The 27,735-nt window shown below is 46.2% G+C and overlaps 1 protein-coding gene across 5 annotated transcripts in view; it reads left to right on the top strand.

Moving 5' to 3' along the window:
* The window catches only part of CEP128 (centrosomal protein 128), a 327,084-nt gene that overhangs the window by 274,198 nt on the left and 25,151 nt on the right, over window positions 1-27,735 (top strand). For 3 of the 5 annotated variants that reach the window (XM_082242498.1, XM_082242499.1, XM_082242497.1), the window contains 2 exons: window positions 5,739-5,816; window positions 21,854-21,967. In XM_082242498.1, the coding sequence (XP_082098624.1) occupies window positions 5,739-5,816; window positions 21,854-21,967 (192 nt within the window). Of the gene's footprint in view, window positions 1-5,738; window positions 5,817-21,853; window positions 21,969-27,735 lie in introns of those variants that run through there. The other 2 variants (XR_014224748.1, XM_082242500.1) reach the window with 2 other exon arrangements.

The following is a 27,735-nucleotide window of genomic DNA, read 5'->3' as shown; positions in this document are numbered from 1 at the left end:
CTTTAAAGACCAGGTCATCGGATCAGAGCGCCAGGACCAGTCATCACCAGGTAGGCCAGACACTGCTTGATGGCTATATAATAATGTAATGTGGGCTGCTATGCGTGTGTGTGTGTATATGTATGTATATATATATATATATATATATATATATATATATAAGAGCTGCATGATTCTGGCCAAAATGAGAATCACGATTTTTTAGCTTGGAATAAAGATCACGATTCTCTCACGATTCTCTGTGTAACAAAAAAAAAAATTGGGATAACTTACTGTTACGTTTTTTTTTTTTTTATTCATTAAAGTCTATCAATTGCGTTTGAAAGACTGCTGCGCAAATACAGTGTGACATAAAATATTACAACAATCGCCATTTTTTTCTGTAGGGTCTCTGCTAAAAAAATATATAAAATGTTTGGGGGTTCTAAGTACTTTTCTAGCAAAAAAAAAACTGATTTTAACTTGCAAGCAACAAGTGTCAGAAAAAGATCCAGTCTTTAAGAGGTTAAACTTCCTTTCTCCCTGGCAGAGGGAAGGAAAAGATACAATGTAATCATTTTTGTTTATAGTTAGGCGTTAGCTGTGTGAGTGAATGAGTCATCCAGCTCACTGAAATGTATCAATTCACAAGTCAGACCCAGGAGCAGAGAAACTCGGTATTTTAAAAATGCCACAATAACAATACCGTGGCTATGCAATACCGCGATATATCGAATTACCGAAAACCGGCATATGTCTAATTGGGTCTCAATCCAAGGGAGACCGGCTAATGGCACCGGGACTGAATCTTGTTCTAATGAAACCCACAACTTATGGGCGGAGTGTCTGCACCAATCTACAATTCTGTTCAGATGTGTAGCTGTACGGTATAGGGCGGGGTCAGGGAGGCCCACACCTCCCCTAAGTTTCGGTCATTGCAAAAGCGTCCTTTTAATCTGGGGAGGTCTGTTTTGCCAAACAGTTTCCGGAGTTTATGAAAAAAGTCTGAAGGTATTCTAATTGGTAAAGCTTGTAGCAGGTACAGTAAACGAGGCATGATGTTCATTTTGAGGACGTTGCATCTACCGAACCACGAGACAGCCAGAGTCCTCCAATTTGGACAGTTTGACTTAGGGGTGTACTCACTTTTGTTGCCAGCGGTTTAGACGGTAATCGCTGTGTGTTGAGTTATTTTGAGGGGACAGCAAATTTACACTGTTATACAAGCTATGCACTCACTACTTTACATTGTAGCAAAGTGTCATTTCTTCAGTGTTGACCCATGAAAAAATATAATAAAATATTTACAAAAATGTGAGGGGTGTACTCACTTTTGTGAGATACTGTATATGGCCACTCAGCATTAAAGCTCACCCGCCGAGAAGCCGCATATATGGGTATGGCCAGCCGACCGTGGTTAATGAGTTTAACTTACCATTAGCAGTACAACGTGTGCAAAAATAGATGTACTGGGGCACACACAAATCATATTTGTCCCCAGCTCGTGTGCGTTGGACCAACTCCACTGTATGGACCTCAGATCAGCCCCCCAGTGCATTCACTTTGGACTGCAGATCAGTCCCAATGTATGCACTTTAAACCTTAGATCAGCCCCAATACATGCACCTTGCAGGTACTGCTCTAGGCATGGAGGAGGGCTTCTTCTGCACAGCAGGCGGATGTTATCAGTCACTGGCTGTCCTTCAGTGACATCAGGGAGGTGGGTGGGTCAGGCTTTGCAACTGACAGCCTAGTGGGCTGTCAATTACAGCTAATGGCAATGGGTGCCAGCACAAACAGCATTGTGTGCTTGGGGTTGCCAGCACCTGAATAAAGCAATAACAATCCTTTTATTTCCCCTAAATAAAACCTCCTTTATTTGGCCACTTTGTTGCGGGTTTATTGGCAGACAGAAAGCAGTTGACAGATTAAGTGTTAAATTGTTTTGGCACTGTGTATCTCTGGTAACAAACTGCTTGACAAAAATCTGATCTACAGGGAGGACACGAGCGGCGGGGAATTATTAAAGTCTCTGTGCGCTGCAGTGACAGCTCTCTGATTGGGTGCTTTATCTCCCATCTCGGCTCAGTTTCCTAAGAGGATTGTACTTTTTGTGGATGGTGAGGCTGTCTAGAGCCAGGCCTGCGTTGTCATATTATTTCACTGATGAGAGGCCGCAGTCTGGTGAGGTGTGAGGCACAAGCTGCCTTCTCATGGAGCTAGATCAGGGGCCACAGGCTGTGCAGGGACTGACCTCCGGGGGAGGCCCTGCCAAAAGCAATGATTTGATAAAACACTGAATGCCAGTTTAGTCTAGATTGGACAAGTCAATCTTGTCTTTATCTGCATTATTACACAATCCTCTGTAAAACAAAAAGTCCCTGCGGGGTCAGGGCGTGTGCAGCAATCACACCCCCAAAACTCATCACCAGACTTATGTAAATTTCTGAAATACAAGGGTGTAACAGGTCAGTCCTAATCTATGGGAGTAAGTGGAAAGGAATTGTTTACCTTTTGACTGGTGTACTAATATCACGTGCGCAAAAAACTTTCACCAAAAGCCTAATAAACAGGACATAATTCATTGAAGTAAACCTGTCAGAGGAGTGTGATAGAAGGCAGCACATGGAGCCTCCTGTGTATGATGTGTACACCTGCATTGCACTGTTTTGCCAAGCGACAGCATCTCCTGCTCATGTTATTCCGCTGTGCTCTGCAGAACAGCCCGGTGCAGGTGCACACTCCAGCATGCAGAATCCATCAGATTCCACCAGGGGGACTCAAGAAGCCCTTGTTCATTTAGGCTTGGTTCACGCTGCCACGACGGTAAAATTGAGCGACTTTTCCACATGAATTCATTGCGGCTTGCTTGCAACTTCATAAACCTAAGTCAATGCAAGTCGTGATCAAGTCGCCCCAAAGTAGTGCAGGAACCTTTTTCTAAGTCGCTGTGAATTGAGTCAAACCGATTTAGAATGGTTCCATTGGAGTTAATAGGGTGCGACTTGTCATGTGACTTGGAACTCTCAAGTCGCATGTCAAGTCACGGCAGTGTGAACTAAGCCATAGACTTGTGCAAGCTGGAGCCAATAAAATCTGTGCAACCATTTTGGGCTCCAGCTTTCTATTATAAGAATGCTGTAATTGTGTATGTTTTACAGATGTTTATATGGCACCAACTATTTACACAGTGCTTTACATTCTGCACATACACATCATTCCCTTTTGTGAAAGAGCGTACAATATAAAGTCCCTATTTCACATTCTCGCACACATATACTGAGTAAATTAACCTGCCAGCATGTCTTTGGAAGGTGCGAGGAAACCGAACTAACCAAAGGAAACCTACACAACAAGCACAGGGAGGATATGCAGACTCCATGCATATAGTGTCCTGGAAATCATGCAAGCACAGGGAGAATATGCACATTCCATGCAGCTTGTGTCTTGGCTATGATTCGAACTGGGGAGCCCAGTGCTGACCACTAAGCCATTACCATTCAACCCAGTGGCAGTCCACCAAAAATGGCTATCGTGAACTCCCTGCACCCTCAATTTTTATATATAGTGAAGCACATAAAATCACCTTGTATAATGTATCCATCATTTTAGTAGATTCTGCTCCTCAGCTGGCATTGCATTATCCACAGACTTTAGTGTAGAACCATAGAAAAGCTGTACCTGAATTGCAGCATATTGGGATAAATTGGATTTCGGGTGAAATGCGGCACTGTAAACCTGCCGTAATTGGCATTATAGAGCAGTGCCAGAGCAGATGGTCTTCATCTCTGTCTCCGCAATACATCAACACTGCCTGGTGGTTTCTGTCACTCATTGCAGGTCCCGGGAATGGAAATTTTCCTCTCCCATCTCACCTTGGATCTGAACAGTGGTGTCCCCTGTTTTGCTATCAGGCTTAAAGTAGAATTTCAGGCAAAGCTAAACTAATCTTGAAACACTTTTGCTTACTAACCTGTGTAACAAAGTATTATATACTTACCTATTTTAAGGTTGCTCTGGTCACATGGTTCGGCTCCCCTGTGTCAGTCAGCAGTAGCTGCAGGGAAGATAAGGGAGCGTCAACAACAAATGGACCATTGAAAACCTATGGATGATTTCACCACTCCCAGGCAAAACTAGCCATTGTCAAGTTCTCCCCTTTCCCCTGCAGACAGTGCTGGCAGACCCAAGAGATCACATTACCGAACCCGAGCAGGATGAAAATAGGTAAGTATATCATGCTTTTGTGACACAGGTTAGTCAGCAGAGGTGTTGGGGGGGGGGGGGGAGCAAGAGCATTTTTAAGATTTAAGTAGAATTCTACTTTAACTTAATCTTTGCTCCATTCACACTTGTACAAGTGCAACTTTGGATGAGTGCGACTTGGATGTGACTTTGATCAATGATAATGGACAACTGTTGTACAACTGTTAAATGTCTAACATTCAGGTGCGACTTTTGAGGGTGTACTTTGCAGTCTATGGCACTCAAGTCGGACCAAAGTAGTGCAGGAACCTTTTTAAGTCCCTGCAACTTTAAGTCGCACATATTTGAACATTTGCCATTGAAATACGTGTGATATTTGCCATTGAAAAACATTTGATAGTGTCCAAAGCTGCATAAGTGTTAATGGAGCCTTAAAGGCAGTCCTAAGCTGGCCATAGATGGATTGAAATAGGCCAGTTCAGGAGGGACCGGACAAATTTCAATCCATCTATGGGCAGGCTGGTTGTACAGAAGTCTATCTCTCAATCAACCTCTGTACAACCATCCTTTTAGAAAATGTTTGCTCGATCAGTGCTGCCGGCTATAGCCGGTGGTACTAATGATTGTTCTGACAGCAGGGAAACCTCCCCACTGTCAGATTACAGTAGCTACATGAGAAGGATTCTCACATCCACCTCGGAAGTGGGTTGAATGAAAGAAAATGAATCATGTATGGACTGCCTTAGTTGTAACCAAATGGTGTACTGTGTTTGGACTGGGAAAAACCTGCAGGTTATTTTGTATCTGCTCAGGAAAGCACTTAGGCCTTGTACATAAATAAAGGGTTCAGTACAGAGACGTGTGTGAAGCAGCCTTTACATACAAGAAGTTTTTAAAGCTTTCAGACAGCTATGTAAAAACTTTTAAATTAATGAAAAACTCCAGTTTGGTGAGATTAATTACCAATAAATATGGTCTTTAAACACCTAGCAGACTTCAGCACTGGCTAGCAGCTTGACTCTCCCATCAGTTGTACGCAAATATGTGGCAGTTCTGCCATGTGTTTTGTGCTGGGAATGTACTCAATTGTGCGCCGCCAGCACTGTGACCATACTGTCACCAACCGCTCCCAGTCACATAGCATTGCTTGGGAGGCAGTAGGACAGATTTCTGATCACATCATTACGGTGACAGCCAATCACTGTGATCACATGATCAGGAAACACCTGGCATTAAGATCTTCTCAAAGGCCCAGCTGGAAAGGGTTTTAGTGACCTATTATCTGTGTTTGTGGATGGCTTTTGGACAACTTTTTTCTGGTTCTGGGGCCTGAAAGTCCATGTACACGCCTTTGTTCTGGGAAAATGAGAAAACCTCAAAATGATTTCATACAAATATTGCACATTTTCACGAAGCAGAGGGTTAACTGTTCACATATAGACTGCCACGGGCCATGTCTCGTGCACAGAGCAGACACCCCCACATCTCAGGGAAGTAACAAAGGGGACAGTGTTTTTATTCATTTGTACTAACTTGTTTCTTTGTGATTTCAGAGTACACGAACGGCTCTGGATCACCTGGAGTCTGTCCCAGAGAAGCTCAGTCTACTGGATGACATGAAGGATCTAAACGTGAGTACAAGAGATTTACTCAAAAAAACTTCTACTGATTTCAGGTATAGGTGGAGCTGCTTAAGTGTTGAGGTCAGAAAACTGATGTTATTGTGAAGTGTCACACTTTCTTGTCCCTTCTGAGCAGAGGCTCATATTGGTCTGCTGACAGACAAGTGTCCATCTTAAGAGACCTTACTCCTCCCCTCGGCACTATGGCTAATGATTGCGCCTGATGGAATTAATGTAGACCATTTTACGGGTAATGCTGCAAAGCACTCAGTCTGGGAAGAAAAGCTCAAACCACATCTACCTCCATCACCAGCTACACAGACTGAATTTTGTGTCCAGCTATATAACTATACATTCTATGCTCAGACCTTTGCCGTAAATTGTATGGGATTGCACAGTGATCACAGCCCTATAATGACCACAACCAGCCCTCTGCCATGGCTAGTACAGGAGTGCACAGTGACTGTGGCCATATAATGACCATAAACTGCTCACACAATGACGAGCCCTCCACCATGGCTAGTACAGGATAGCATAGTGACTGTGGTCCTATAATGACCATGAACTGCTCACACAATGACCAGCCCTCCGCCATTGCAAGTACAGGAGCGCACAGCAACCGTGGTAATACAATGACCAGCCCTCCACTATGGCTAGTACAGGAGTGCACAGTGAACAAGGTCACACAATGACCAGCCCTCCGCTGTGGCTAGTACAGGAGTGCACAGTCATTGTGGCCCTATAATGACTACTACGTGACTATACAATGAGCACAGTGACAGCCATGACCAGTACAGGAGTGCAGTCCCCTTGTCCTAAAATAGTCACTACCTGACATCATAATGACTAACAGTTTTTTAGTTTGTACGCAGAAAAGGATTAGACCCTCTGTCTGGTGTTTATTGCTGTCTGTGCACAGCTGTCCAAAACTGGAGATAAGGCTGGAGGTGCACTGCACAGTGCTGGAATTTTCGACTTCTACTGTCATCCCTGTCTGCAGAGCGCTGCATCATCATGCATATCTACGGGAAGTAAAGTTGGCCACGCAAATCTAGTCCTTGAGAGACACCTGATCGCTGTGCTCCCTGCAGTGCAGAGAGTTGAAGGATTTATAATAGAAGATGTGACGTTGAGAGTCGGTGACCTGTACAGCGCAATGTTTGCTGCCTTCCATTTCTCTCCAGCACCGTACGAGACAATAACTTGCATGTGCACAGAGTGCGTTCCCAGGACAGGCCGCCTCCCTTCCAACAGCCAGAAGGGGGACACAGGAATGTGGTGGGGGTCTTACCTCTAATCTCTGCGCCCCGAGAGCTGAGAAACCACAAGCAATTCTCACAATGTTCATTTGTAATGAATAGGGCCCCTAGGACATTCGTATTCCGGTGTGAGGGAACAAAGGGGGGAAATCGAGTATGGGACGACCTTGAGAAAATGATCTGAATGGGGCTGCCATGAATGAGAGCCATTCTTTAGCTTGCAGTGTCAGTGCTCTGCTATAGTAGCACTCAGACCTACAGATACAATCGGGTCCTGTGGAGGCTGATGGGAACGCACAGCTGTGAGAAAGCTATTGTTCTATTCACTGGGATTAGACCTGCCGCATTATAGAACTTTGCTTATTATCATTGTACAGAGAACAAGAATCTCCATAATATACAGGAGGAAAACAACGGCCTGGTCACTGCTGAATAGACCCAAGCCCATGGCTGTGGGAGAGGCCGAGGACACAGTACACATAGGGGACCATCCATATACAGATATTTAGGGGGAGGAGGGGAAGGATCACGCCCATGGAACACAGGCTACTTTCATTTCCATGGCTCCCAGGCCAGGGTTATGTATGTTTTTGGGGATACAGGTGCAAAGACACCTAGATCATTTTATGAAATATGGTGAAAGCAAGTACAGAAATGACCCAGAGTATAAAAGGGAATCCAATTACCACATAGAAATGAAACGAAATATGACTTTGGGCCTTTCATACACACCAAACCTCCTTTCGGTTACTCATCCAACCCCACATGCTAATCGCTTATCTCCAATACGACACCTATGACTACAAACCAAGAACACTCTTACTTTAAGGAATCACTTGGGGTTTATTTAGTTCTTCGGCGCTTTATGCAATGCATTAACAATGCGTTAAAATATATCTAAAACCAAACATTGTTGGCTAGAGTAGGAAAGGATAAAGCATTGTCCGATTACTCTTCACGTCCTGTCATTTAGACTTAACAGGAAGGGAACGGATCTCTTTCCAGTTTGAAAGAAATCCCCTCTTAGACAGTTGTCACACAAACAAGTGTACCTCACTTGAAGATTTCCCCTCTATTCTTGTTTTGTTCGTTGCAACATTTTATATTTACCCTCATCTTCATTTCCTGTGATTGATGATTAGGACCCATATGTTCTAACCTCTCACCACTCTAGCCAAATCTAAAATAAATTGTTTTGCCTTTAGTTGTGTTATTAAACGCTTTTTTTTCTTTCTTTCTTTTAAACACATCATACTTATCTGCTCTGTGTAATGGTTTTGCACAAAGCAGCCTGGATCCTCCTCTTGGGTCACCTGCTGGCACTCTTGGTTCCTCCCTCTTGACCAGTGCCCCCAATAGCAAGACACTTGCTATGGAGGCACTGGTGCGTGCTCGTTCCCAAGCCCTACTGTATTCGTAAACAAGACACATAGAGCTGCAGCTCAGCCCCGCCCTTTGCACTCTCCCTTTTGGCTCAAAGGCTATTATTGACTGCCGTTATTGCTGTCTCAACCAATGAGGAGCAGGAGTCCCGGGACAGCCGAGGCTCTTGTGCACAATGCTGGATCAGGAGGGGGCTCAGGTGACTATTAGGGGAGCAGCACACAGAAGGCTTTATACCTTCATGCATAGAATGCATGAAGGTAAAAAACCTTCAGCCTTTACAACCACTTTAAGGCAGCATATTGTAATGAATGAGCTGTCAATGCATTCTACTGTGCTAAAAATCGTACTTGAATCTTTTTTTCCTGCGCCACTGTGTTTTACAGCATGCTGCATTACTGGTGCTTTACCTTTATTGTGCTGGGGTGCCATTCAGAATTGTATGTTCTGTGCATTACTGTAACATATGCATTTCTTTGACGCTGAGATGTAAAAGGATCCTCATGGGGTCCCAAATGTCCTGGGAGATTTAGAATCATTCTGGTTTTAGCAAACAGCTGAGTTTGAGTGAAGTGTGCCATTTATTATAGCAATCAGTCATGCTTCTTGGCTGTCTACACAACAGAGCTTGGAGATGGTTACTACAAACAACACTCTTCCTTTGGGATTTGTACATGTAGCCTGGTCGCAAGGCTAGTATTGTTCAGACTGTTGTTCTGTTGTTAAAGTTTTTACAAAGTACTGACTGGTGAATTATGGGAGATGTAGTTCTGGGAGGAGCAAGGAAAATGGATTGCCTATATGATTGAACTCTTCTCCCAGGGAGCAGTGTGATTCGCAGGGCTCGCTGGGAGTGTCTTTATAAAGGGGGGGGGGGACCAACACTCGCTCTCTTGCCTCGAGGACAGTGCGCTGTGGGTTAGAGCTGCTGCGGAGCGCAGAAGGATAGGCCGGAGGCCTAGTTGGGCAGACACCGGAGTCACAGTGAACGGTGTGCGGAAGGATCTCGGAAGCGTGACCGAGCGGATGGATGCACTGAGAGGCTGTGAGTATCGCCGAGGAGAGCGGGACGCTGTTGAAGTCTGTGAAATGCAGAGTTCGTCATATTGGGTGAGAGAAATCCAATCTAAAGTATCTGCTGTACTTTTAGACTGAGCAAGGGCGCCTGCAGAGCAGTTCTAATGGAAGGTTATGTAAATTCTAACGGTCGCCACAGGACACTGTAGCTTCGGATAGTGCATGGCAGATCGGAAGGCCTTGCCCCTCTTCCCCAGTGCTAGATTGACTACTAAATGTGGAGTACAGAAATCTATTTCTTTCTTTCCCGTTTGGATTACAATTACTGGTTATTTCCGTGTGGATTACAGTTAACCAATCACCTTTGCTGTGGATTACAAATACTTTCTTTGGATTGTCTGAGGACACCCTTGCCGGCAAAAACTAGCGAGGCCTCGCTCATCCAGGAGACTCTTGCAATCTAGTGTAAAGGGGGCCCCCTCTAGGGTACAGAGTGCACTCTGCTCTGATATGGCACTTCTCCACTGCAAGTACCGGCTCAGTTTGCTTTTCCACTGTGTGGTACAAGTCGGCACGTTTCAGCACTGTATAGGCTCTACTAGGCTTGGTTTGCTTTCCCACTAAAGTAGTAAGTGGGTGGGATTACAACGATTCTCTGACCAATCAGTGGCTAGTAGTGACAAACAATCAAGGCTGCATGCAAAGGATTGTGGGATATGGTATAGGTATGGCCTGTTTGGAACCCCAACCAAGGTGGTACTGTTTAAGCGAGCCGTACCATGTAGTGGAAAAGCGCTACTGTACCAAACCAAACCGTTCTAACAAGTACCATGCAGTGGAAAAGCGCCAGACCGATCCGTTCCATGCAGTGGAAAAGCGCCTATAGTTAGCTTAGTGCAATCACATCAGAACTGCTAAGAAGTTATTAATAGTTAAAGCCATTCTTTAATATTGTCAAATATTGATTTGTGGTCACTCTCACATTACACTTAAGAAATAGTGTATTTACAAAGTTTTAAGGTATCAATCCTCCAGTATATAATAAAATATATATATATGCTAGGATTGTTTCTTTAATCCTGAGTGCTGAACCATACTCATCGGTTGAGGATTCAGGATCCATTTTGCCATTAATGTTCTTGTTTTAACTGTTCTATTGTGCATTTTACTAAGCTCAAGTTAAAGAATAAGTAAATCTGATTCTTTATTGCAAACTTTGGTTGTGTTTAATCATTTATAATGACAGAACCTATAGTGTCAGGTGGGTTGGACAACATTCAGGATAATCAAAGTGAGAAGGATGTGTCTACACTTAGCCACTCCCCAGGGGGCAGGGCTACATACATAACCAGGCTTGTGCATATGGGCAGTTAGACCCATTCAGCATGAAAACCCAGTATTTTGTGGAAGGGGAGGAGTGCGGGAGGCACAGATGCGGCTTATATCCTGCAGCCTGTCAATATCAACGACGGGCTGAAACGTGTTGGGTGAACACTGATCTCTCTGAGCAGTATTTGCATTTATAGCATATGTTCTCAAAGGCATACTGTACAGTCTTAAACAGGAGTACCACTTAGAACAGCATCCAGCTGAGACTTTCAGCCTATCATTGGTCCATGCCTATCATTGGTCCATTGGTGTCTTGCCAATGACAGCTAATAGGTTATTCTGAGTGTTCAATTTAGGCAATCCGATAACTTGCACGCTAAAGGCAAAATGAATAGGTTATACTATCACCAGCAAATAAATATGTAAACATTTTTGTACAGACAGGATCTTTTCCAACCACATTCTCCGATAATGCGACATTACAGCTCTTCTTAAACTTTTACCAAATGGGTCATACAATTATTTCCAAGGAGAGAGCCCTGTACAGTGAGAGATCAACCAATGCTTGCTCAGTGGCTGGATATAATGTAGAGTGTAGGAGCCAATTAGTATTCTGGTGTGGTGCTGTGGTCATTGTAGGTCTCATAGACAATGAGGGACATGGAGAGAGCAGGACCCCCAGATGCCATGGGGGTGATCAGGGCATTGTGGGAGCTCTGCAGGAAACCGTATGAATCGCATCTGTATTTCCATAGTTTGCTAGAATATAGCTCAGAATTGAAGAGGTTTCCCCTGGAACGGGTTAAACTCCTTTAGCTTACTGAGGGCGCTGCACATGATTTACAGCCCTCAACTTATTAGCTTGCCCCAGGAAGGCAATTGTACTGAGGTCTGAAATCAGCTCCTGATATGGGCTGACTGGTATTGCCATCTTTACAAAACTAAATACGTATCTATGGGAGCACAAAGCTGATTTCAGATAAGAGCTCAGATTTCACAGAGCCCTTAGCTAATATTAAAAGGAAAGGCAAGGTTCACATCAGTGCGGGTGCAGGAATGCATGTAAATTGCACACATTCCCGCACAAAACGCAGTGCTTTAAAGAAAATACACAAGGGTGCCATTAACTCCTATTGGCACTCCTGCGCACTGAAAAACAGTGTGGTTTACCACACACTGAAAGCAAGTTACAAAAACACCATGCAATTTCCATGTGGCTGCATTTTAAAAAGGTGAAGAGACCTTTTGACCTCATGCACACAAAAAAAGTGCAAAAAACACTGCTTTTAAGGGCCTCTGTTTGGAGGCTGGAAAAAAAAAAAAACACTGTATGAATCACATCTGTATTTCCATAGTTTGGCAGAATATAGTTTTTAGATTTTTTTTGGGGGGGGGGGTAGCTTTCAGGTAGGATGTATGTGGCCCCATGATTTCTAACAGCAGCCCTCCCCAGCCCTGCATGCTGCATGTACCGGATGGGCTGGGTGATAGGATTAATAATGGGTGCCAGGTGGCCAGGCCTAAGGGAAGCCTGGGGCTTACATAGTGTTAGGCTTGCGCGGCTGCGCCCTTTCACCTCAGGGTGCACGCCGATGCACGGCCCTTATGGAACCCTGGCATTTGATTTTGACTGACTTCCATAGCATTGCAACTGTATTCTTTCACATCAGGGCACACACAGACATACAGCCCTTAATGTCCACCAAAATCCTCAGCATCAAGCCCATGATGCTCTTAATCTGGCCCTGATTAGACCTGCAGCCCCTTAGTGATGTCAAGGGCTGCAGTGAAAACCCTCTATCCCACACACAGGTTTGCCACCACACCTTCCCTACCCTTCCCCATAGGGCTCCATCCTATGGGACACTATTGAGTGCCAGTCTGAATCCATCTCTATATGGAGCCTTGGTTGGTGATAAGGTTGTAGGGTTGTGGGTCATGTGTGGCTCTGTAGACCTAAGCCTACACAGGCTTCTCTTTCATCCTAGTTTTGGGGACAGAGAAGGTCCATAGGTTCAACTTTACTATCTTGAGGACTGGTAGCCATAACTCTAGGAATATCATCCCAGCACAATCTACTGAGACAGCTATTTTGCTTTGAGATGGGTTCCCTTTATATTGAGTTTGGACACCTCCCTGGATCTGATTTGGAAGTTTTCTTTCCACACAGAACGGGCAGATTGCATATTAGTGTTGGGCTGGTCAGGACATAGTGACTATATACGGATTTTAGCATTTTTTTTTCTGAGGATGGAGAGCAGCAGGTCCGATTTTATATTTTATTCCTGCTTCTATATAGCTGAAATATCGCTCTATAAGGATTTGTTTTATCGGCACAATAGAGAGAAGTTTGTCCCATATGTTGGTATGTGTGTGGAGGGGTGAAAATAGGAAACAGGTGTGGCGTCATGGTTACCACATGTGTATCGCCAGAAACGAAGCCGCTTTCTACAGATTTAACTGTGACTACAAGCAGATCGTGGCTTGGCATGCAGTCACTGTGCGAGAGCCGGGGGCCAATATATGGACATTTATCATCACAGTTTCATTGCCCGGGAATGGATATCCTCCCAGTAAATTCTGCTCTTTGGTGGGGCAATTTATGCATTTAATAAAAAATATATATTGTATTGTATATTAAAAGTTTTTGTATAGCCAGAACGCTTTTTTTTGTTGTTTTGGAAGGAGTGTCAGGTTTTTGCTATATGTACAGTAAAGCTGAACTCCGGGCAGGTGATAAATACACAAATGAATACATAATTACATTTCCTATACTGTAAGTCTGAGCATATGAGAGGGAGGAGAAATACAGACAGTCAATCAGTCAATTGTACTGCTGTGCAAGGGTCAGGGTAATGGGGGAAGAATTCAGTGTGACAGAGTGCATTTAGTGCTTCTCCTTCACTGTCCAATCATAGGCTGGAGGAGGGACAAGACCTATAAGTGTTACTGAACTGCAGCAGCCTCCTACCTCCTCCCTTGTGTAGCAGAGTTGTGTTAACACCTTCCGAACCCAGCCTATAGGGGATTAATGGCCGGGTGGTGGCTTTGCCGTTCTGACTGTACGTCATATGAACGGGCCGCTAGTGTGCACCCCTAGGGGTGATTGGTGGTTTGCAGCGCAAATGGTGGTGCAGTGTATCCCTCAGACACACCGCATCGGTAAAGAGCCTATGAGGTAGGCTTTCTACCATTTGATCAGCTGTGCCCATCACAGTGTAAATAGAAATAATGGTTATCGGCATTCCTCTCCTCCTGCTGACAGCGCATGAGGAGAAGAGAGCCGATAAGTGGCTTTTCTCAGTTAGGACATCTACACTAATAATCAGTGCCCTGTTTATAAGTGCAGCCCCATCAGTGATGGCAACCAGTGCTGCATATTAGTGCCTCCTCATCAGCGCACATCAGTGAAGGATAAAAAATTACTTTTCTCTATCGTTCATCGAAAGACGCAGCTCAATCTTCTTTAGACCATTGGGTTTTGCTCCTCCTATCAGGAATAGGCACTAGGCAGGAAAAAAAACTTTACCACGCCTATGGGGCTATCCCTGCAGGCATGACCCCACACGCTTTGTTTCTGCCTAGTTTATGAATAGGACCTAGCTCCCTGCTGGGATTTCGGTCTTGGCTGTTATTAGGGAAATTTTGTTATTTTATGATTTTTTGTTTTCACTAGTTAGTTCCTGGAAAACTACAAGCTACAGCCAGCTGTGGTTTCGGACTGGATAACCTAGATCCTTAAGGTCTCCCAGCCTGGTCGGCGAGCGTGAGCAGGTTATAGTCCAGAACTAGGCCTCACCACAACAATGCCCTGACGGATGGGGAAGAGCCTGCGAATGCACTGTCTTGCTCGGGCGCGATCGACCTGGAATGCCCTGAGTCATGGCCTGCCCACTGGCTGACAGCACCCCCATCCTGGGTGGGAGGTGATCTGTTTCGGAGTAGCACCCACCTGGTATCATGGTATTGAAGGCTGCTGTTTAAAGAGAATCTTTTTTGTTTCTCTTTGAGGGTGTATGCTTTTTCAAGGTGAGCTCCAGTTGGTCCTGGTTGAGCTCAAGGAGGTGGCGGAGATTCTTTTGTGGGCGGAACACAATGTTCCGGCTCTTTCCGCAGTCCACATCCCCGGTGTGGAGTATAGGCAGGCAGATTACCTGAGTCGTCAGGTGTTGGATCAGGGGGAGTGGTCCCTGCATCCAGAGGTGTTTCATCTCCTGTGTGCCGGTGGAGGATTCTGGAGGCAAACCTGTTTGCGTCTCGCCTCAACAGGAAAGTTCAGAGGTTTATGGCCAGGTCTCGGGATCCTCTGGCCGATGCCCCAGATGCTCTGGTGGCTCCTTGGAGTCAGTATCACCTGACATATGCCTTCCCTCCCCTCATTCTCCTGCCGAGGTTTCTTCGCAGGGTGGCGATGGAAGGCATTACGGTCGTTTTGGTGGCACCAGACTGGCCTCGGCAGTCTTGGTACGCAGAACTGGTAAAAATGGTTGTGGATCCTCCATGGCATCTTCCTCGGCGGGAAGACCTTCTATCTCAAGGACCGATCTTCCATCCTGCTTTACGGTCACTGGCCTTAACGGCTTGGCTGTTGAAAGCAATGTGTTGAGGGATAGAGGTCTCTCTGATTCCTAACCTTTTGAAGTCCAGGAAGTCGACATCTAGGACGAGCTATCATCATATGTGGAAATCGTACATTTTATGGTGTGAATCGCTGCAGCTGCACCCTCGCTTGTTCTGTATAGCTAGGGTTTTGGCATTTTTTTACAAAAAGGGGTTGAGCAGCACTTGGGCACTATCAAGGGCCAGGTGTCAGCCTTGGCTATTTATTTCCAATGTCTGTTGACTTTTAATAGTTTGATTTGCACTTTCATTCAGGGGATGTGTCACCTGGCTCCTCCGTGGACATCCCCGTTACCGCTATGGGATCTCAATTCGGTTTTGTCCGTTCTTCAAAAGCCTCCTTTTAAGAATATTAGGGATATTTCTCTGCTTTCTTTGTCACAGAAGGTTGCCTTCCTAGTGGCTATCACGTCTGCTCGCACAGTCTGAGTTGGCGGCACTGTCCTGTCGTTCACCTTATTTGGTGGTCCACAGGAATAAAGTGGTCCGACCTAATCCGTCTTTTCTTCCTAAGGTAATGTGGCGGATATTCACCTGAATGAAGACATTGTGTTGCCTTCCTTATGTCCTCAGCCTAAATATCCCAAAGAAGTTGCCTTGCACTCTCTGGATGTGGTTCGGGCGATAAGGATTTATGTGACTGTTACTGAGTCCTTCAAGAAGTCAGACTCTCTCTTTGTCCATCCGGACGGTCCTCGCAAAGGTTTGGCTGCGTCCGCTGCTACGATTTTTTGAAGGATCAGGCAGATGGTTGTTAAGGCTTATTCACTCAAGGGTCAGGTTCCTCATTTCCCTGTGAAGACGCATTCTTCTAGAGCGCTGAGTGCCTCTTGGGCTTTTCGCCACCAGGCCTCTGTTATACAAGTTTGTAAGGCAGCGACTTGGTCGTCTGTGCACACCTTTACCAAATTTTACAAGGTGGATTTGTTGGCCTCTTCGGATGCCTCTTTTGGCCGCAAGATTTTGCATGCTGCTGTTTCATAAGAGAATGTTTTTTTATTATTCTCTTAGGGGTCTCTTGCCTGGGTGAGCTCCTGTTGTTTGGTTGAGCTCCATGTTGCCCGGTTGGCTAGGTTTAGCCTCTTGGAGTTGATGTTGACGTCTGGTTGCATTTTTCCCACCCCTAATGCCTGTACTGCTTTGGGACATCCCACTCAGCTTTCGTTCATTGACGGACACAGCTTCATACCTTTTTAACCATTGGGACACGTCCCTGAGGGATGGGAAAAACACCGAAAAAAATTCCCAAAAGGCAAACCTAGCCAACCAGGTAACATGGAGCTCAACCAGGAACAACTGGAGCTCATCTGAAAACAATACACCCTCAAAGAGGACCAGGTCCTTTCAAACAGCGGTCTGCAAAACCTTTCGACCAAAAGCAGCATTCGCAGATTTCAGTACATCTACTTTATAAAATTTTGTGAAAGTGTGCACAGACGACCATGTGGCCGCCTTGTAAACCTGTATCACTGAGGCCTGATGGCGGAAAGCCCAGCTCTAAGCTCCAGTGTAGAAAGCGCCTTAACAGGGAACGGAAGAACTTGACTCTTGATGGAATAGGCCTGCACCACCGTCTGTCTTGTCCATCTGAAAATGGTCGTGGCTGATGTGACCAACCCTTTGCGAGGTCCGTCTGTAAGGACAAACCGGTTAATTTCCTTAACGACTCGGTTTTGCCGCAAGGTACACCCTGAGCGCCCGACCCACATCCAGAGAGTGCAATGCAATCCCCCTAGGATGTTTAGACTTAGGACACAGGGAAGGCAACACAATGTATTTATTCAGATGGAAACCAGAAACAACCTTAGGAAGGAAAGACTGACAAGGGCGAAGCACCACTTTATCTCTGTGAGCCACCAGGTAAGGTGAAAGACAAGTCAACGCCACTAGCTCTGACACCCTGCGTGCAGAAGTAATAGCCACCAAGAAGGCTACCTTCTGGGACAATGTAAGCAGAGAAAGCTTGCAAATATTTTTGAAAGGCGGTTACTGGACCAAATTGAGATCCCACGGAGGCAACGGAGACCAAGTGGCAAACCCCCTGAATAAAGGTGCGAACCAAAGAATGCGTAGCCAAAGGATGGTAAAAGAAGACCTCCAAGGCCGAAAACCTGGCCTTTGACAGTACCCAAGGCCAGGTGCTGCTCAACACCTCATTGGGGGAATGCCAAAATCGGAGCCACTGAAAGGGAACAGTGATGACCCCTAAGAGACTCACACCACGCAATGTACGTCTTCCAGACGCAATGGTAAATCTTCCTAGAGGTAGATTTTCTAGCCTTTAACAGAGTGGGAATCCCCGATTCAGACAACCCCCTATACTTCAGCACCTGGCTTTCAACAGCCAAGCCGTTAAAGCCAGCGATTGTAAAGCAGGATAGAAAGGTACCGCAATCCACCGCTTCCACTACAATCCCAACACCGGGGCCAACACTTTTGTGAATACCCGAGGAGCTGAGGCGAAACCAAAGAGTAATGTCATGAATTGATAATGCTCCTCACCCATGGCAAATCAGGGGAAACGCTGATGACTGTCATATATTGGAATATGAAGGTAAGCGTCTTTTGATGTGGGGATGCCACTACCACACGAATTGACTCCATTTGGAACTTCTGTACCTGCACAATGCGGTTCAAAGCCCTAAGGTCCAGGATTGGATGTACCTTGCCTTCCTAAAAGCCGGAGACTCCTCCACCGGATTAAAGTGGATTTATTCAGCCTGGAACCTGAGAATCCACCACAGGTAGGACTGTCCACTTTTTTTTTTTTTTTTTTTTTTAACAGGGCCTTTTTAAGGGATACTGTCTAGCGAAACGCTTAGGCACTGACCTATTGCGTTTAGGTCACTCACTCGCGACAATCTTGTCAAAACAGGCAGGAAAAGGGAATACCATTGCCGCTCCTGGTGAGTTGCAGGTACCAAAGTGGACCAACGCCTCCAAAGCAGCTGCATCCTCCATTTTTAAAAATTGCCCGCACCGATTCAATCAGTGCATTCACCAGCGCCGTTTCATGCGCAGCGGCAGTAGAAAAGGAATCATCCTCACTAACAGAGCACTCAAAGTGCGTGGACGCAGAGCCTGAAGATTCGCTGCATATTAAGCTCACCCCGAAACAAAACAATCAGGGGAGACCGCTGACTATGATCCCGCAAGGGGACGCCGGTCAAGGGTCCACAAATGGACCACCTATGAGACCCCACAAAAGAAAAGGGGATCACCTTAAGAGCCCACCGTAGAGGACATAATACCATAGTAACATAACATAGCTCCCCTTAAAGGTGGGCTGCCCACATTGACACGGACGTGCAGGGAGGGAAGCCCCGCTCACACAATAATGGCGGCAAGACTGTCACTAAAAATGAAGCGCCACCCGGCTCAAGGGAGATGCCAAGCTGACCATGTGGCCCAGTAGGGCGCAAGCTGCAGCCTAAATTCTTGTGGGGGCCCAGCCACAAATAGCATGGATCCTCAGTCTGGCAGATGCCCAAGGGGGTAGTTGGGGGCTTCAGCTAGACCCACTGAGGCGGTGCCCAACTCAGCCGCATGGCCTAGTAGGCCGCAGCCTAAATTTTAAGGGTGCCCCGCCACCAGGACGAGAGCCCCAGCGGACCCGAACACCCAGGGCAGCGGAGGGGAAGGTGGATGCCCACATGGAAGGCAGTGGCTACAGCCATCCTCACAGGGGCCACCTTACATAGGTTCCGCCGAGTGGGCCGCAAAGCCGCGGCCTAAATGTTAGGCCAGATCTGGCCGCGTGAGGCGTGTACCTGCGGATGGTAAAACATCTGCTCTCCCAGCCAATCAACAGCCGCAGGGAGCCCTCAAGGATATCCCTGCCCTAGTCACCAACCCCCAGGATGGCAGGGAACCCTGCTCAGCCCCCCATTGCACCAGGTCAGCATCAGCAACAACTACAGCCAACCCTGCCATTGGAGCATGTGGCAAAGCCAGCTCACAACTGCACACGGGGGGAGGCCAAAAGACCCACAGTGACTGTTTAGAGGGGCTGAGGGGGAAGGAAGGGGAACCGGGGGTCCGACTTTCTCAGGGAGGGGCCCAGGTCAACTCCAAAAGACCACCAGGGGAGAGGGGGGACACTACTTACCACACCATGGAACTGGGTGGGCACCGCTCCGGGCCGAACACCGCACCATCGGAATGGGGGTCCTGCAGGCTAAGAGGCACGCTGCGACTCAGGCCAGGACCAGGTCATATGCGCCCTCGCGAGACGTTTAACTCGCAGGCCAGCCCCTGTCCAGTGGGGCTATGTCGCGGCTGATCAAGAGCGGAGCTGAGGCCTGCGTGGGCTCGCTGGCCAGACTGGGGTGACCTTGAGGATCTGGAACAGGAGTCTCTAAACTATGCTCCTCCAGTTGTTCAGGAACTACAATTCCCATCATACCTAGTCATGTCTGTGAATGTCAGAATTTTACAATGCCTCATGGGGCGTGTAGTTCTGCAATAGCTGAAGGGGTGTAGTTTGACGATCACTGATCTAGAATATCCAGTTCGTCGCCCAGTCCAGAAGTTGATTGTAGTTCTTACAGGAACGGAAAATGATAAAAGAGAAAAAAATTCCATTTTAAAAAGGAAAAAATGCTAGGACCATAGATCCCATCAAGGAACTAGGTCCTTACTCCTGACTAGGCAGTAAAAAAACTGAATGCCTATAGCAGAGTGTGGGAGTATATCCCCCTAGGACTGCCATATAGGCGTGGTAAAGCTTTTTCCTGCCTAGAGTCCCCAACCCAATGGTTAAGAAGATTCTGAAGCTGTGTCTGTCAATGAACGTAAACTTTTCTTTTTTTTTTTTCCCCTATTTGTTTAGCAAAAACAAACAACCCAGTAGTGATTAAATAGCACCAAAGGAAAACTCTTATCTGTCTCAAAAAAATAAGTTTGTTTGGGTACAGTGTTACATGACCACGCAATTGTCATTCAAAGTGCAACAGCGTTGAAAATTAGCCTGGGCAGGAAGGTGGTGAAAGTGCCTGGTATTGAAGTGGTTGAAAAATAACTAGTGTCCTCATTGGAAGATTTCCCCTATATTCCTGTGCTAGGGACAAACCAAAATTTGGGATTTTCTTTCTTTTTTGGCGATAACCGTAAACTGGTCAACTAGAGAGGATAAATCTCCCCAACAGGGACACAGACCGCAATAAAGGCCTGACAGGTGTTCTAATCCCTCTCCACGCTTTCCAAAACCAAAAACAGTTTTGTCTTTAGTTACACTTTGTAGTCCTATCCATCTAGACCTGAGAATAAAGTCTTTGGCAGGTAAAACCGCTCCAATGTATGTACTTTATTTGGTTTGTATTTAGTGGTTTGAGTGGGGTTCAGTAAGTTCTTTAAATGTCATATGTCAGGGGTGTCAAACTCCATTTCATTGCGGGCCGCATCAGCATTATGGTTGCCCTCAAAGGGCCGGTTATATCTGTAAGGTTAGATGTCCAGAGCACCCCACACCCCCTTACACCCTTACATGAAATGTCAAGAGCCCCCCCACCATCATAAGTCAAGAGTCACCCAACCCTTCCTTACATCACAATTCAGCCCCTTACCTGGTGCTACTGCCAGGAAGAAGATGCGGGTGGATCTGGGAAGAAGTGCAAGGTCTTGAGGAGGACTAGAGGAGGGCTGGAGTCCAAACAAATATATCAGCCAAGCGCTCACTCCGAAGGGGAAGACTGGCGTGCTGCTCTCCTCAGGCAGGGAACTCCAAACGGATGCATAAAAGAAAGGGAGTCAAGCTCCACCTCTGAGGAAGGGAGCTTGACTCCCGAAACGCATTAGTGGTCGCAATTTCCAGGACATGGTCCAACACACGGGTGACAGGAATTTGCAATACGATTTTAATTCTTCATGTTTGTGAGTATGCATTTAGCATTTTATTAAATTATTTTAAACAGTACCACGGGTAATGCACTAGGTGTTTGCGCCTCCTTTTCCTTTCTTTTATGAGGGCTGGAGTCCGCTTACAGAGTCTGCTGAATGCTAAGACCAGGGGAGGCAAATACAAGCTGGTGTTGTGGCTGCACAGAGAGGTGCAGGATCTGTAGGAGGAGTTCTGCCTTCCTCTCTGCTGCAGACTGCTGAGAAAGGGGTGGGCAAAGATGAGCCTTTCTACAGCAGTACAGAGAAGCACAGGATCTGGCAAAGGAGTTCTGTCCTCTGCTGCCGACAACTGAAACAAGGTGGGGGCAGAGACAAGGGGGGTGCCGCAGCTGCAGGAGAGGTGCGAGGGCCACATGAAATGGCCTGGGGGGCCGCATTCGGCCCGCGGGCCTTGTGTTTGACACCTGTGTCATATGTGTTCCTATTGGCTTAAATAACGCAGAGGTCACAGAAATGTCAATCTATAACAGGTCACAGAAGGACATTGGACTACTTTTGTACCTGCAGCTGTTCTGATCCAATATTCTGTGTTCTGTGTAGGACTCTCACCTCCAACGTGAAGTAATGGAAGAAAGGTACGCGCAATATCGGGAGATCATCGGCTCCTTGCAGCAACAGCTGGAAGACTCAAAGCGACGAATCCAGGAATACAGGGTATGTCATTCCTCACTGTTACCTTACAGACATCTTCACTGACCTATCCACATCTGGGTCACTGGGCTGCCAATTTGGTTTGTCAGACTACAGTTGAGTCTGCACATTGCCCATCTTATGTGATCTATTCCTTACACCTGCATAGCAAACATGAAAGTGTAAGTCCAGCCAAAACTGAAGACTCCATAGAGCAGGGGTTGGCAACCACAGTGAGTTGGAGATTTTTAAAGAGATGAAAGAAACTATGGTCATTGATGATAAGGTAAAAAGATAAATCATGGATGAGTGCTCCACAGGGGAGGTTGGGTAAGACATCCCAGTTGTGCTCGATGAGAGAGGCAGGGTGAGATTCACAGCAGTGCCTCATTAGAACATCTTGAGTATAAACCTAAAAACGTGTACAGTGCCTTGAAAAAGTATTCATACCCCTTGAAATTTTCCAAATTTTGTCATGTTACAACCAAAAATTTTAATGTATTTTATGTGATAGACCAACACAAAGTGGCACATAATTGTGCCGTGGAAGGAAGATAACCGGTTTACAAAATTTTACAAATATCTGAAAAGTGGGGTGTGCATTTGTATTCAGCCCCTCTGTACTCTGAAACCCCTAACTATAATCTAGTGGAACCAATTGCCTTCAGAAGTCACCTAATTAGTAATTAGTCTACCTGTGTGTATTTTAATCTCAGTATAAATACATCTGTTCTGTTAAGCCCTCAGAGGTTTGTTAGAGAACATCATGAAGGCCAAGGAACACACCAGACAGGTCAGGGATAAAGATGTGGAGAAGTTTAAAGCAGGGTTAGGTTATAAAAAAATATCCCAAGCTTTGAACATCTCACGGAGCACTGTTCAATCCATCATCTGAAAATAAAAAGAGTATAGCACAACTGCAAACCTACCAAGACATGGTCGTCCACCTAAACTGACAGGCAAGGAGAGCATTATTTAGAGAAGCAGCCTGGAAGTCCATGGTAACTCTGGAGGAGCCACAGAGATCTACAGCTCAGGTGGGAGAATCTGTCCACAGGACAACTATTAGTTGTGCACTCCACAAATCCGGTCTTTGTGGAAGTGGCAAGAAGAAAGCCATTGTTGAAAGAAAGCCATAAGAAGTCCCATTTGCAGTTTGCGAGAAGCCATTCGGGGGACACAGCAAACATATGGAAGAAGGTGCTCTGGTCAGCAGAGACCAAAATTGAACTTTTTGGCCTAAAAAATAAACCGCTATGTGTGGTGGAAATACTGCACATCGCCCTGAACACACCATCCCCACCCTGAAACGTAGCATCATGTTGTGGTGATGCTTTTCACAGTTGATTGGAAGATGGAGGAAGCCAAATACAGGACAATCTTAGAAGAGAACCTGTTAGAGTCTCTAAAAGACTTGAGACTGTGGCGGAGGTTCACCTTCCAGTAGGACAACGACCCTAAACATAGTCAGAGCTACAATGAGGTTGATTTACTAAAGGCAAATCCATTGTTCACTACAAGTGCTCCCGCTGTAGATCTGCGGGGAACCTCTGCTGATTTCTATCATCCAATCATGTGCAAGCAAAAATGCTGGTTTTTATTTTCCTTGCATGTCCCCCTTAGATCTACAGCGACTGCACTCCCAAGTGAACTTTTAATGTACAGTGGTCTGGCCTTTAGTAAATAAACCTCAATGGAATGGTTTAAATCAAAGCATATTCCTGTGTTTGAATGGCCCAAAGTCCAGACCTAAATCCAGTTGAGAATCTGTGGCAAGACTTGAAAGTTGCTGTTCAGACACTCTCCATCCAATCTGAGAGAGCTTGAGCTATTTTGCAAAGAAGAATGGGCAAAAATATCACTCTATAGCTGTGCAAAGCTGGTAGAGACATCCCCAAAATGATTTGCAGCTGTAATTGCAGCGAGAGGTGGTTCTAAAATGTTTTGACTCAGGGGGGCAGAATACAAATGCACGCCACACTTTTTAAATATTTGTAAAAAATATTTCAAACCATTTATTATTTTCCTTCCACTCCATAATTATATGCCACTTTGTATTGGTCTATCACATAAAATCCCAATAAAATAAATTTACATTTTTGGTTGTAACATGACAAAATGTGGAAAATCTCAAGGGGTATGAATACTTTTTCAAGGCATTGTATAAGCTGAGCACTCATGTTTCCATACTTAGTACACACTCCTTGCCTCAGCCTAATTTTGGGGGGAACAATTGGCCAGAAATTCAGGCAAGTTCTTTGACTGTTCTTCTGGGATTGATTAGTCAAGTCATAGACATTTTATCCATTATAGCTCCAAGATTGTACAACAATCCTCTTATTTCTAGGGTCTTCTTAACATTGGGCAAGCACAGAGTGATTTTTTGCTAGAACGATCACGCCATTAAAGTTGCCTGTTCTATCCTGTGATTAATAGCTAGCGATTGCTACACATGCATGTAGTATCTCTCCTTTGCAAACATTTAAAGCACCGTGACACCACTAGCAATTGATTACTACTATACTCCACTATTTCCTATGTTTACTGCTGGATCGCTAATTGGGACGATCATTTTTCTATCAAGAATTGCCTGTGTGTGTACCCCAAAGCTGCACCATTACAATCTTCAATGGACTAGTGAGGGATTTTTGAACTATTGGCCGGTAAAAATGATTTATTGTGGATGTGCCATTATAGAGAAGCCAGATGAGGTTATTGTGGATTATTTGCTGTCTGTATCCAGGAAGGGTCCTGAAGGTGTTTATCTTTTAATGTTAGCCATGTAAACCTGTAGTATGTCCCTTTTATTTCTTTTTCTTTTTTCCTTCAGCTGAGCTGCGTAACTATGGAGACTTCCTGGAATGCCGTAGCATGTAATGTGTGTCCCGGCCACTGACAATCTGCTCGGTGGGGGGGCCCTATTCACTTCTATGGCGTTAATTACCCGTGATCAATGATGAGATTTTGATTGCGTGATCTAAGTTCACCCAGTGGTGTAGCCTGATGTGTGTGGCCAGCGAAGGGAGGTGAATAGTACACAGAAATGTTGAGGCCGGCCGTACACATTTCACACTCGCCTGTACTTTATTACCAAAAATAATTTTCCTGGCTTGTTAAAACTTTTCCAAAACCACCGAAACAAATATCAACTGCTGTGTGAACCCCCCCCCCCCAAACCTAGGGCACTGTGATCTCCTTTACACATGAACATCTGCGCCCAATGCAGCCAGCAAGCCCCCATTTAACCCTTCCACTACCAGAGCAAACTTTTTTCTCTTTTGTTCATTGACTGACAGCTCCAGATCTTCTTGACCGATGGGTTTATGCTGCCCCCTACAGAAGTGTAGGACACTAAGCGGGAAAATATTTGACTATGCCTATAGGGCAGTCACCGGGGGGGGGGGGGTGGTATACTCCCACTTCCAGCTATAGGTCTTCAGTTTTTTTCTGCCTAGTCAGGAGTAAGGACCTAGTTTCTTGCTGGGATCTCTGGTCCTAGCATTTTTTCCTTTTTAAGCAGAATCTTTTTATTTTTGTAATTTTCTGTTACTGTGAGAACTACAATCAACTGCCAGACTGGGTGGCGGACTGGATATTCTAGATCCTTATGGTCTTCCCAGTCCGGCCAGCGAGTGCGACCCAATCTTAGCTCTTCGCTGGGTTGGCCGCTACATAGCCCCACTGGACAGGGGCTGGCCGGCGAGTAAAAACATCTTGTGGGGACGCATAGCCCCGGTCACAATCCTGAGTCGCAGCATACCTCTCTCCCATAGCACCTCCATTCCAAGATGGTGCGGTGGTCTGCCTGGAGCTGTGCCCGCCTGGTCACAAGGTGTGGTGAGTAGTGTCCCCCCTCCCCTCCGGTGGTTTCTCGGGGTGGACGTGGGCCTCTCCCTGGGTTGGTCGGATCCCCAAGGGCCATTCCTTCCCAAACTATCGGGGTCACCATCCCCTATTCACCCATGCCTAGCCCCCCCCCCCGGGGCGTCCCTACCTGTTCTTATGTGTGGGGTGTCCAGCGGGTGCTAGGGGCGAGTCACCGGCTGCGGAAATGCGTTTTTTTTTGGGGTGGTGGTGGTGGGGGTCCCTAGCGGGGTCCCCCTATTGTCTATATGCACCTGGGGGTCCTCTGAGGGTCCCGGGAGCCACGTGGGTGCCGCCATTGTGTTGTGGATGGCTGCTGTATATATTGGTGGCCATTTCCTTATAGTTTCCCATTGCTATCACGCGGCCGCCCAGTTTTTTTAAGTCTATGGGGAAGTGAATCAGCGGTGGGCTACTAGTGGCAGTTCACTGAACTCTCTCTCTCTTTCTCTCTGATCGCCGCACGGCGTGCAGCCTGACACTCTGCATCTGAGTAGGGGTAGTGAGTCTCTGTGGGGGTAAACGGTTCTATCTTTCTGCTATAGCGGTTTTGGTGAGCTGGGGTTTGTAGTTCCGCTGGTGCAGTGGTGGATTGGTTCTTTTCACAGCAATTTTTACACTTTTTTGCTGGCGATTTCCAGGTTAACCCATGGAGTCCCTGGAGCACGTGTCACCACCTGACCCTCTCTCAGAGGCTGCGGGGCTCGTGGGGGTTCAGTCTGCTTTGTCTGCTATGATGGCGGTCCTGCAGTCACTGGTGTCCAAAGTAGATATGGCCCTTCAAAATAGTAAAAAGCGTCCTCTGCCTTCATCTGCATCCTCCGCTTCCTCAGATTCTGAGGTAGGATTGGCCACAGCTGACGTTAGTCACCCTACTGGGTCTGTATCCACGCACCTTGAGTGCTCTGATAGTGAAGATGAATCCTCTACTACTTCAGTCGCGCATGAAAAAGCGCTGGTGGATGCATTAATTGGATCAATGTGGGAAATTTTAAAATTGGAGGACGCAGTTACTGCTGAGTCGGCTGCAACGGTGCAATTCGGTACCTGCAGAACCTCCAAGGCGACAAAGCTGTTCCCCTTTCCAGTCTATTTCGACAATATTGTCGCAAGTCAGTGGGGTTCCCCCGAACACAATATCAGAGTCCCTAAGCATTTTGCTAGAAGGCATCTTTTTGCAGAGTCCCTGCTAAAGAAACTAACAGTACCACCTGTGGTGGACTCGCAGATTTCCAGGTTTAATAAAGCCACCATTCTTCCAGTAGAGGACTCTCCGTCCGTTGAAGACCCTTTTGACAAGAGAGCTGAATCTCCAGTCCGATACCGTTTTATCATGGCCTGAGGGTTTCCACTTTCGAGGTGGTTCGGTTTGCTCAGTTCCATACCAGTTCTTTACAGAAGGAGATTTTTGCCAAATGGAACAAGAACCCACAGGCTGTAGCCAATCTGATCCCGTTGAGCCGAGGTACAAGAGGGTCTCTGATCTGGTGGCTCCGCTCTCCGGCACTTCGGCAGGGAAAATCCTTTCTCCCCCCCTGTACTGGAAGGTGTCTTGGGCACGGACTCGCCATCTCTGCCGTACATAGTAAAAGGGTGGAAAATTGGCAGGCGGACTACCTCAGTCGGCAGACTTTGGATCAGGGAGAATGGTCTCTCCACCAGCAGGTGTTTCATCAATTGTGTCTCCGGTAGGGGACTCCCAATGTGGACCTGTTGGCCTCTCATATCAACAGGAAGGTGATGAGGTTTGTAGCAAGTTCTGGAGATCTGGTGGCTCCTTGGGGCCAGTATCGTCTGAAGTACGCATTTCCTCAACTAACTCTTCTGCTGAGACTTTTGCGCAGAATCAAGGCAGAAGGGATTCCGGTCATCCTAATAGCCCCAGACTGGCCTCGCAGGTCCATAAAAATCATAAAAATGAAACATTT

This window comes from Pelophylax lessonae, assembly GCF_965119305.1.
Source record: "Pelophylax lessonae genome assembly, chromosome: 13".
Taxonomy (NCBI): domain Eukaryota; kingdom Metazoa; phylum Chordata; class Amphibia; order Anura; family Ranidae; genus Pelophylax; species Pelophylax lessonae.
This window is presented reverse-complemented; position numbering and strand designations above follow the sequence as displayed.